At 56.1% G+C, this 11,366-nt stretch overlaps 2 protein-coding genes across 2 annotated transcripts; one reads left to right on the top strand and one right to left on the bottom strand.

Moving 5' to 3' along the window:
- The first annotated feature begins 15 nt into the window (after positions 1-15).
- On the top strand, positions 16-9,437 carry BSPRY (B-box and SPRY domain containing). Its single transcript, XM_056351754.1, has 6 exons — positions 16-97; positions 678-776; positions 1,387-1,617; positions 3,326-3,351; positions 4,602-4,726; positions 8,759-9,437. The coding sequence occupies exons 1-6, from the start codon at positions 41-43 to the stop codon at positions 9,283-9,285; spliced, it is 1,065 nt and encodes a 354-aa protein (XP_056207729.1). The 5' UTR covers positions 16-40; the 3' UTR covers positions 9,286-9,437.
- Positions 9,438-10,466: 1,029 nt separating this feature from the next.
- Positions 10,467-11,353, bottom strand: HDHD3 (haloacid dehalogenase like hydrolase domain containing 3). The gene has a single exon (XM_056351758.1). It carries the CDS (start codon positions 11,351-11,353, stop codon positions 10,637-10,639), a length of 717 nt encoding a protein of 238 aa, XP_056207733.1. The 3' UTR covers positions 10,467-10,636.
- Between the last annotated feature and the right edge of the window lie 13 nt (positions 11,354-11,366).

The raw sequence follows: 11,366 nt of genomic DNA, 5'->3' as shown, positions 1-11,366 counted from the left end.
GCGGGGGGCGGGGCGGCCCGGGCAGGTGCCGGGGCGCAGCATGGCCCAGCGGGGCCGGGGGCTGCGGCCGCTGCCGGAGCGGGCGGCGGAGCTGCGGGTGAGCGGGGACGGGCCCCGGGACCGGCCTCTTCCTCCCCCGGGGCCGCGGCGTGCGGGGCTGGCCGCTCCCGGCGCTGGGGTCGTCTGGGGATGGCCGGCGGGGGGGCGGAGAGTGTGAGTGGTCCCCGTGGGGAGGTGGCTTCTCTGTGGGGCCCGTGGGGGGTGTGGAGCCACGCAAGGGGGGTCCCCCGTGGGGGTGGGGGGTGTCTGTGGGGCTCCTGGCAGGGTATGGGGCTGTGGGGGGGGGCATGGTGTGGTGTGGGGCCACATGGGGAGTCCCCCGTGGGGATGGGGGGTGTCCGTGGGGCTCCTGGCAGGGTGTGGGGCTCTGTGGGGCCCTGGTGGGATGTGGGGTCACCTGTGGGGATGGGGGCTGTCTGTGCGGCTCCTGGCAGGCTGTGGGGGGGCCCTGGTGGGGTGTGGGGCCATGGAGGGGCTCCCTGTGGGGAGGGGCTGTCTGTGGGATGGTGCCCAAGGACCCCGGGACCTCTGGAGCCGGGGCGGGGGGGGGGGAGGGGGGCTCGGGGCCGCCGTCGCCCCGTCGAGGGCTGCGTGCTGCCCGCCACTCTGCGCTCCAGAACAAGATCGTGGACCGGTGCGAGCGGCTCCAGCTGCAGAGCGCGGCCATCGCCCGGCACGTGGACCAGGTGCTGCCAGCCAAGGACCAGGGCGTCCTGGTGAGTCCCTGCCCCTTCCCCAGAGCTGCGTGGAGCTGCCCCCATGGGCACCCGTGCTTGCCCGCACGCCCCGGTGGAGATCTGAGCTCCTGGGGGCTCGTCGGTGTGCAGGGTCTGTCCCCCTCCTGCCCCACAGCGTGTGCAAGTGGAGTCCTAGGGTGCGCCTGTGGCTTCTGCTCCATCTTCCCTAAAAATGTACGTGAACAATAAATTTCTTGGTGTGAGTGTACAGCTATCAAACATCCCGCTGCGACCAGTGTCTTACTGCTTCCCGATTTTATTTGTGCCTCACTGTCCCTGGGGACAAAAGGCAGGTCTTGTGGTGGCTCTGTTTCTTGGTAACAGCGCATCCAGGAAGATCTGCTGAGGGATGTGACTCTGGTCCCACACAGGTTGTCACTGAGGTACCAGGGTTAGGCCAGGAGGCAGCAGGCAGCTTTAGGACTGGTTGTCCCATTTACATCTGCATGCATTGTGATGATTACTGGGGCTGGGGCTCAATTAACAGAGTAATCTTCAGCTGAGCCCACAGAAAACCGGCAGAAGCGGTTGGTGCTCTTGTTGGGGCTGAAGCAAGGCTGATGTTTCTCCTCTCTCCTCACTGTGGCAGAACGCAGCCAACGTGGCCCGGGAGCTGGTAATCCAGAGGCTGATCTTCGTGGGGAATGCGTGTGAAAATGAAGAGCAGCGGTTGCTGGAGAAGGTGCACGTGGAGGAGGAGCGGGCGCAGCAGAGCATCCTGACCCAGCGGGTGCACTGGACTGAGGCTTTGCAGAAGCTGGCTGCCCTCCGAACCTACCTGGTGGATGTGATCACCAACCTGGATGACCAGGACCTGGTGGTGAGTACTGCTACTTGTACCTAGGAACAGGTCGGTCAGCCCAGGGGTGACCTAGACTTTTTATCCTGGATATTATGGGACTCACAGTGTTGAGCAGCTTGCTGCGCTGACAGCGAGGAGGCAGAGTTGGACAGGACCTACGTTTGCAGGTCTAGCTCAAGGAACCTTTTTCACCTGATCCTGACAAGCCCCCGTCATTTCTTGGTGGTTCCCAGAGCGTCTGCTCTGCCTGATTCTGCTTTTGCTTGCAGTGAGGTCTGGACACCCCCTGGGTCCTCTTGGCTTGAAGCTGCCGGCTCTCAGATGCCCTTAGGCCTGACAGCCAGGGCAGCTGTGGGTTGAGGGTGGCTCTTGCCGCCCATTTTCTAGTGTTCTGTCTGGTTTTAATCAAAGTGTGACCCTTGGGAGCACCTGCAGCTCTTCTTGAAAGTCTGCCCTGTTGTCTGGCATACTTCTGCTTGGGATATTTACCGTGCAAAGCAGCCCTTTCCTTTCGCTCAGTTCCTTTTCTGGCTATTAAATTGTCTCGGTTTAGCCAAGCGATCCCTCTTGATTTAGATGTGGGCAGGTAGGCAGCGCACCACCTTGCTCTGAACCTCTGCTCGCCACATGTAACTTTGTGAAGAGGCAGCAGCAGCTCTGCTTGAAAAACAGAACCGATCCCATGGACGGAAGGTAGATGGCCATTCCTTCGGTGGGAAACGCAGCTTCTGTCTGGCCCTGGCATCTTGGCTGGCTGGGCTGTGGCCTCGCTGTAGAGAGCAGAGGCTGGAAAGCAGGATCCATCGGATGTGGCAGAAAAACTTGTGGCAGAAAACAGTGGGACCTTCAATTTCTCCTTTTGCCACGTAGTGGAGGGGAAATAGGGATCATACATACTCCGTCTTGGGTCGTTGGTGTTGGTGTTTGTGTCTATGTGTCATGTCACAGGAGAGTGAAAGGCACATAGAACACCCTGCAGCTCATTTGTGGGAAAATACTTGATCCCTGCTCACCACTTTGCTAACTGGGCTGTACCTTGAGACCTCACCGCTGCCAGCAGGTACAGAAACAAGTGGGACCGATCAGGAGGTTATCTGATCTTTGACTCGGGTCCTCTGCAGCTTCACCCCTTACTGAAAGCTTTGGGGGTGGTTTGCTGCGTGCACAGGATGTCCTTGCAGGAGGGGCGACCTCGGGGCTGGGGGTTTCACACTCTGGGCAAGGCAGGGTGCAGTGCTAAGAGCTTCCAGGTGCAGACGTGCTGGTGTCTGCCAGAGGGTACGGAGTCCGAGCTGGCTCTTTGTGGGTCCGAGACTTTCCACCTGCCTCAGCTCTCCCCTGCGTTTCGCTTGCACCGGATGATCCAGCTGTACTTGCAGGCTTCTGCTTTCACACCACTTGCACGCGGCAGAGCGGTGGCAGGCTCGCTCTGGATGCTCTCTGTGCCCCTCTCAAGCTACTTGTCACCCAGCCTCACTGAGGCAGCAGATGTATTGTCCTCAGCCATTCCCACTTGTTTTATGAGTCAGGGAGTGGAAAGTGCCGCAGCAGAATAAGGATGCTCGATGCTCCCCGTGCTCCCTGGGGCTAGCACTGGGGTGGGGAGTGGTTTCTCTGGGTCACGAAGGAGAACGGTGCTCCCTGGGTCTGCTGTGCCCCAGCCTGTGGTTGGGATTTTATCTGTGGGGATTTCAGCTGTGATAACTCTTTCTCTCTTTGTCCCCAGCGTGCAGAACAAGACATCTTTGAGAGGTTAGTACCTGGCTGCTCCTGGTCCTTTCCCTGGCCCCTGCTTTGAGCTTGCCTGCACCCTCTGCGGTTCCTGCTGTGAGCAGCGTGCCATTGCCCAGGCAGCAGGTGACACCCCCCCTTTCCTCTCTCGTGCTGCTTTTGTTGAGGACAAGGACAGAGCACAGAGGTGCCAGCCTGGCCTCTCTGCTTCATGTGCTGCGCTGCAGCTCCAGACAGAGCAGCCTGGCACCTAGAAGTGCTCCACGTGCCACGTACCCCCGGAGGCGCTGCCAGATGTGCTCGCCCCCTTGCTTACTGGAGACTTTCTCCAGCTCCTTTAGAAAACTCCACAGGGGGAGATGGAGCAAGCCTGTCCCTGGCCTGTTGGCAGGAGGTGGGATGGTTGAGCTGGAGAGCTGGCGTGCTCCGTGCCTGGGGGGGCGGCTGGCACAGCATCTCCCCAGGGGGCAGCATGCCCTGCCTCTGTCCCCAGCGGGCAGGGTGCAGGGAGAGGAGAACCAAGCGCAGGTGTCAGCATTTCTGAGAATCGCCGTCAGTAGCACTGGGCTGCCCTTCAGAAGGCAACTTGGTAGCTGCATTTTTACAAGTGTTTATTTCCATGGCTGCTACAAGGGTGCCAGCTGGCACTGGCTGGACTCTGCTGCCCAGAGGATTTCCAGGAGTATTTTTGCCTGGAGCCTGCTTGTAGAGAGAGTAAGAAATGTGCCGAGCACATCACCGGCAGCCTGTGCCAGAGCCTTTACTTACAACCCTGTGTTCGTATGTGTGCTGCAAGCCACAGGAGCCCAGCAAAACCTCAGTCTCCTTGCTATGCCGTATGAAACCCCGCATCCCGGCTCGCTCTCCTGTTGTGCCCCCCTTTGCTCTGACAGCAAATTCCCTCGATAGAGGGAAACCTGCCTCCGTCGCCGCAGCCCGTCCATCGCGCTGCCCTTGCACCCTGACGGCTGCTATCGGATGCGTTTACTCAGCGGCTGCCGAGTGAGGAGGCTGTTGGCTCAGGCTGCTGGGATCATATTTTAAAACAATGAAGTCTAATGAAATTTTAAAACAATGAAAGCCAGCCGAAAGTTTTACTTGGGACGAGGGCTTGCCTCGAAACCCTCGCTGTAGTTTCCCTTCAGCCAGTGCTCCCCTCGCAACTGCGCCAGCTCATTTCTGCCATAGCTCCCAGTGATCTTCATCAACACCTCCCAGCCCTGGTCGATAAATCACTGTATTTTGAAATAACTCTTGTTTTCCTTTGCTAGGACAGAGGTGGCGGAGGGAATCTTAGAGCCACAGGAGTCGCCAAAGTTAAACTTTAATCAGACGTGTGTTCAGAGTCCACTGCTGCATCGACTGTGGGCCTCTGCTGTTCTCTGCTGCATCGCAGGTCAGTGTCTCGCTGGGATCTCACGCTCTCTGGGGATCGCTGCATGCTCATTCATGTTGTGCCCAAAGAAACACCTGGATGCTATGTCCTGCCTGGGACCTGGCATGTCCTGCCCTCTCTGCTGTCCCAGCCCCTGCTAGCTGCTTGGAGACCCCAGCCAGGGGGGGCAGCAGCAGCTGTAGAAGGTTTGGGAGGGGGACAGGGGCTCAAAGCCACTGGTTGTGGCTAAGAGAACTGCAGTTTGAAAAGACTGTGTCTCTTACCAGCTCTGTTACTTAACCTCACCTGGTTTCTTTTGCTATTTCCTGGGTCACTTGGTGACAGCAGTGAAGCTGTTGCTGCTGCAGGAATCTCTGTCACAGAAACTCCCCTTCTCCACATTTTGTGTTGACTTCTGGTGGTTTTAAAAGAGGGTGAACTCACCCACATGGCGTTTCTGAGACACTCTGAGATGCTGGAAGGAGAAGTGAGTAAATATAGTAGCTTTCTGATCATAAACGGAGATTGTGGCTGTGCCCGAGCTGGTGGTTTGTTAGGGACACTTGTGATCTGGTTCAGCTCTCGCTTTGCAGCCGAGGCTGCGCTGGAGGCGTTTGTCAGGCCAGTGACGTGCGCTGGGTATGGTTTTACCGGGTTCCGGCTGTGATCTGCTTGAATTGCTGGTTGCGAAATGTTTGCTTTTACTCTTGCTTTCAGGCCATCATTAGAGCGTTGCAAATGCATTTTTTGTTCCTTAAAGGTGGCAACACCCTTCACAATTTGAAAACATTTGTCCCCTCTGCTGCCTTGTGAACAGTCCTGGGGACGATCTTCCCAAGGCTTTTGCATTAACTTCGGGGTTTTGCACATCTCACTCTTAATGCTGATAAGTAGTTCTCAGTTTTTCCCTGTTTCCACGTCCTTCTCAAAGGTGTGTGCTTCTGGCTTTTATTGCTCTTGAGAATTGTCCGCACCAAAGAACAGCTTGAGAATCTGTGTGTACCAACCACCACCATTTGGTTCTTCTACTGCAGACTCTGGTGTTGTGTTCCCTTTGTGATTAATTTCCCTGTTTTGAGTGCTGGCAGTCATGCAAACTCCTGCACTTGTACATTGGCAAAATCAGGCAGGTTCTTGGCAGATGTTCGAAGCTGTCAAAGCAAGCAGGAAACCTTTCCCTAATTCTCTGTGCTGTGACATGGGTTTTTTTACAGATTCCTCTCCCAGTAGCATCCTTGTGAAATGTAATGACTCCAAGGCATGCAATTCTTGTAGTGGGTCTGTTGGTATGCTTATTACACAATTTCATTCTGTTTGGTTTTAGTTGTTGTTTGGTTTGGTTTGGGGTGGGTTTTTTCGGTGCGTAGTTACTTTAGCATGTCATTACTGCATGCTGAGGACGCCTGCCATATCCTTGCATGTCTCATTAGTCCGTAGTCTACCCAGCACCTAGCCTTAGAGATTTAATATGAACCGCAGAGGTCCCAGCCTTCATTAAGACACAGCAATGTTATGTTTCTCTTGGAGGTCTCATTCCCTAAAGGCAGCTGAATGAGAGGCAGTCTTGTTTATTTGCTTGGAAACAGTAAGTTCCTAGCCTGGATGGTTTTGCCTGTAGCCTCTCAAAAACTTGGAAACCAGCAGGCAAAAGAACCTTCATTTCACTCTCAAACCCAACATGATTCTTTGATGTCTTCACTTGGCATCCAGGCTTCTGTATCGCTTACCTTTGGGGTTGGCGGCTTCTTCCTTAAACCAAGATGATGTCAATCTCCAAGCACTGTCCTGGGAGGGATCTTGGTTCATCAGTCCTGCTGGGGGGCAGTAAGTGGGGGTGCTGGCTGGAGACCCGCTGGAGGACCCTCCTGCAGGGGTGACACAGACTGGCTGGCTGAGACCTTGGGCTGCTGCGTGGTGACCTTGTCCCAGGGACCAGGTTGGGCTGGGCTTTCACCCTGGTGCCTAAATCTGGTGATGAGGATTTTAGTTTCAGATGTGTGAGTTTGGAAAAGGGAACTTGGATTTTTAGTAGTAAAATGTGCTGCAGCTAACACACAGGCACTTCACAGAGATGTTAACCATGTTATCCTACCTACGCAGCATGGCAAGGCCACTCAATGGGCTTTTTGGGGTGAGATGAACTCCTGGTAGAATTTTCATCAGAATAGATGGGAATATCCAGAGGGCAGATTTAATCATGACAAAACTTCTCTGTGTGGGAAAATTTGCTGATCTGAATTACTCTGCTGTTACTCTGCCAGCGCTTCCCCTCCTTCAGATGCTGCCCTGGAATCGTGATTCCACAACGGAGCTACGTGGGTGTCATCGGGGTGGTGTATCCCCACGTGGATGATCCCTGTATGTGAACACTGGAATGCAAACCCATCCCTAGGTCAGATGTGTGCTGCACAATATCAGGTTTAGCGCCCTTCTTCTGTCAGAGGAAGATAAAGCCTCGTGCTGCTCCATATTCTATGAATTCACAGCAGTGTTTGGCTTCCTGGAAAGTCAACTACAAATAGGCAGTGTGGGCAAATACGGCTTCAGAGACCCACAGAGAGCACAGAGCCGTGGGCAGGCACGTTGCAAAGCATTTGGCTGCTGCTCAGTGAAGTAAATCATCAAACGAATGAGGTTTTCTGCTTCAGCTGGAAGGGGATGCCGTCTTCAGCTCCTCTTTCTGCTCGCTGTTGCCCACAATAGCTTCCACCTAACATGCAAGCGTGCACGGCAGTTGCATGTTGTGCAGACTGATAATTCAGCCTGGGTTTGCCTCCTGCTGGGGAGCACCAGGGTGGGTGCAGCCCTAGGAAACCCCTCGGCCAGTGCTGCTCTCTGGTTGGTGCTGCTCGCTGGTCAGAGGGATGCCGACCTGGGTCCACGTAGGTGCTGGAGCAGGTCAGGCTGTGGGACAACCCCATTTGGGGTGCAACATAATGGTTTGGTTCTTCAAGGGCCTCATCCTGCCACATGCTGGATGCCGGGCAGAGGGTAGTTGGGAAATGGCTGGAGCAGGTGTGATATGGTGGAGCTCTTGCTGGTGGCAGAGCAGATGACTCACCTGCTCCAGCCCCGTTTCCGTGGTGGTTTGAGACCTAAAATGAATGACGTGAGGGTGGGGGAAGGCAGGGCAAGGAGGGGCACCCGCAGGTAGAAACTGGGTCTCCCCAGGAGCGGGTGAGTCAGCTGGGCACCAGCCTTATCTCTTTCCTTAGTGAGCTGACAGCGAGAGGAAGGAGGAACTCTTGTGCAGGGCGAGCGGTGCTGGGTGCTGCCAGCCCTTGGGTCTGAAGTGGTGGGGGCTTCCTCCGGCCAGCCTGGCTCTTGTCCCAGGCTGCTGCCCACCAGGTTTGTGCTGTGGCTCAAGGGCAGCCCCTCAATTCACAGCAAACCCAAATGGAGTCATGACCATGCTCATCTCTTAATGCCAGGTGCCACCTCTCTCCGCTGCTCCGAACATGCTCAGGGTGCGTTGATTATTGATGGGCTTTATAGGAGGAAAGGGATTTCCCCTGCCCAGCCCGCTCCCTCCCTCCTCATTCCCGTATTACCGGCTTTGCAGGTTTTCTGCAATCAGCCCTGTCCTTGCGCAGGCTCTTGACTTGCTCTGCTCAGGCTGGGGGAGGAGGTCAGGTCCTGCTCGCCCGTGGTGGGGGTGGGAAGAGGTGGGAGCTGTGGTCTGGGTCTCTCCAAAAGTGGAGCAAACCTGCTGAGTTCTGTTTTGTGGGGACTCAGGCCAGGGTCAGAGTAAAAGATGAGCAGCATCTTCTCTGACTCTGTGGGACTCCTAGTGCAAGGGTGGAAAGGTGAAGTCTTGTGAGGTCCAGGCTTCAACGAGTCTGCGTTGTTCTGGCCCTGGCTGGAGAGGGTAAGCTGTGGGGGGCTGCTGTGCTGGCACTCGGCCTGAGCCCACCGCACCATGTCATCCTGGGGGAGCAGATGGGTCCACAGGAGCGATGTGCGAGGAGACAGTGGTTGTGATTGCATTTCTCATGGCTGCAACTTCTTGGGGTGGTTCACAAGTCGGTGCTCACCGCATGGCTTCTCTTGCAGGCTCGCAGGAGATTCATATCGATGAGAAAACTGTCAGCCCCCACCTCAGCCTGTCAGAAGACAAGAAAACCCTGACCTTCAGCCCCAAGAAAGCAAAAGTGGACTTGGACTGCCCCGAGCAGTTTGACCACTGGCCCAATGCTTTGGCTATTGTGGCTTTCCACTCAGGAGTCTGTGCGTGGAAGGTCAGCGTGGAGAAGAGCTATGCCTACAAGCTGGGTGTTTGTTACAGCTCCCTGCCACGGAAGGGGTCTGGCAATGAAGCTCGCCTGGGCTTCAACGCCGAATCCTGGGTCTTCTCGCGCTACGACAAGGAGTTCAGGTTCCTGCACGCTGGGCACCCGCAGGCGGTGGAGCTGATCAAGTCTCCGGCCGAGATCGGGGTGCTGGTTGACTTTGCGGGAGGCGAGGTGCTCTTTTACGACCCTGATTCCTGCACCATCCTCTTCTCCCACAGGGAGACCTTCACGGAGCCCCTCTATCCTGTCTTTGCTGTGGCACACCAGAGCATCTCGCTTGTCCAGTGAGCAAAGTATTGTGCTCGCTGGGGGGGTGAACGTGCAGTTGTATACACAGTGACTGTATATACACTATACAGTGCCTTTATGGGGTAGGGAAGCCCAGACAGGGCTACTGGCCTGTGTACAGTGGTGCTCAGACAAGACCTGCTTTCAGACTACATCTGTTCTCTACCGTGTTTTATGGCAGCTTCCCTCTCCTCCTGGAAGTTACACCCACCCCGTGTCCACTGTGCTGGAGCAAGGGGTCGGAGTCAGGGTAACGCCTGGCTCTGCCAGCCACTTTTGGGTAAATCATTTAATTCCTCCCAGCCAAGGGCAGCTTTCCAGCCTGACAGTGGGCTTTAGAAAATTAGAAATATGAAGAGATGTGTTTGGAGAAACGGCAGGGAGGAGGCATGTGGAAAGGGACATTGGGACGCAGCTGGAGACACGCTTTTGGAAGCTGCCCTGCGTCAGTGCAGGGAGCTGTCACCCAGGGGGCACCCCACTAGGGCAGGGGCACCCCGAGGAGGGGCTGTGGCTCATGGAGGAGCCCATGTCACGGCACAGGAGCAGCAGAAACCTGACCTGCTCCTTGTCTTGCCAAAAGGGGTGGGGGGGACAGACATAACAGATGGGGGCTTGAGTGTATCATGATGAAAACATGGGGAGCTGGTTTAGGCAGGGAGGAAGGAGAGGTGTTGGACTGAAGTTGAGCCAGGGAGAAGGGCAGGAGTTTGTTTCCCTGTTTAAAATTTGTCATCTTTATTTCTCGATACCCAAATCAGTAAAGTTTGTGAATTGGCAATACATTAAGTGCGATTGCCCAACTCCAGACTGTTCTGCCTGCAGCAGGAAGACTGCAACTGCCTCCTGGCCACTGCTGTCAGGATGAGAGGGATGCCGGTGAAGTGGCAAATGTGGGGTATGCTGAGGTGTGCAGGGCCTGCACGCATTTCCTGGGTGCTCTGCCTGTGCAGACCTTCCCTGGGATGGGAATGATCCCAGCTCTGGTGATGCGCTCAGACAGGGGGACGCTCAAGCCACTCCCCTGGGTGACTGAGTGATAAACCTCAGTGTCTGCCTCCATCCCTCCTGCCAGACTGAGCTTTCTGGATGGAGTGCAGCTTGACAGCTCCATTAGGCAAGACACCACCACAGCCCCTTTTCCATAGCGTTTTTAGAGCTATGAAAGACATCAGCAATGCTGAGCCTCAGGTACATTTTATTTCAATAACACCCCTCCAGCTCTGGCAGCGCTCCGCTCCCTGCATGCAGAAGCACTCGCTTCTTTTCCCTGTCCAACTGGCAGCAAGAAATCCCACGTCAGGACTGGTTCACTGTTCAGCAGCAGCACTGGTCCTCTTCTGAAACCCAGCTACCCCTTTTCAATAAGAGCCAGGAGGTGGCCGAGCGTAGGCAGGACATGCTCAGGGGGCACGGCTGGCTCCTCGCCCTGCCCAGCAGTCCGAAGCAGAAAGCCATGCATGCCCACGGCACGGGCTGCCCTGTAGTCGCGGGTGTAGTCATCCCCCACGTGAGCTGCCTGCTCTGGGGGGACCCCACTGAGGCGCAGGGCTTTCTCAAAGATCCTCCTGTCTGGCTTGGCGAAGCCTGTGTCCTCAGAAGTGAGGACGAATTCAAAGTGGTGCCACAGGTTGGACTGAGAGAGGACATTTTCCAGCCGGTTATCGAAGTTGGAGACAACCCCCATGTGGAAGCCACGCTGGCAGCACCGGCTCAGGGTCTCACTGGCTCCAGGCAGTACCTCCCAGTTGTGGGCACTGCAGAAGTCATGGTAGAGGTTTTCTGCCATCAGTGTTAGGACTCCATCTTCATGCACGCCTGAGAGCCTGAAGGTCTGTTTCACAACATCAACCCACCACTGCCGGGAGCTGAGCCCCTGGCCGCGGCCGTAGTTGGGGAAGTGCCGGCTCTGGGCTCTGTACACCTCCCGGAATGACCGACTGAGCATCTCCGGCTGCACCTGCACCCCATGAGCCCGGGCCTCGGCTGCGTAACTCTCCCCCACCGGCTGCCGCAGCCGCAGCAGTGTGTCCTTCACATCCCAGGTCAGTAAGCGGAGCCTAAGCATGGCTTCAGTAAAG

This window comes from Falco biarmicus, chromosome 9 (genome assembly GCF_023638135.1).
Source record: "Falco biarmicus isolate bFalBia1 chromosome 9, bFalBia1.pri, whole genome shotgun sequence".
Lineage (NCBI taxonomy): Eukaryota > Metazoa > Chordata > Aves > Falconiformes > Falconidae > Falco > Falco biarmicus.
Note: the sequence above shows the minus strand (reverse complement) of the source record. Positions and strands in the feature narration are given on the sequence as shown.

Bases quoted from the DNA above. Each gene is read 5' to 3' on its own strand.
- BSPRY (XM_056351754.1), top strand. From the start codon at position 41: ATGGCCCAGCGGGGCCGGGGGCTGCGGCCGCTGCCGGAGCGGGCGGCG. The intron at 98-677 runs GTGAGCGGGGAC...TCTGCGCTCCAG, and splicing joins AGCGGGCGGCGGAGCTGCGG to AACAAGATCGTGGACCGGTG. The intron at 777-1,386 runs GTGAGTCCCTGC...TCACTGTGGCAG, and splicing joins CCAAGGACCAGGGCGTCCTG to AACGCAGCCAACGTGGCCCG.
- HDHD3 (XM_056351758.1), bottom strand. From the start codon at position 11,353: ATGCTTAGGCTCCGCTTACTGACCTGGGATGTGAAGGACACACTGCTG.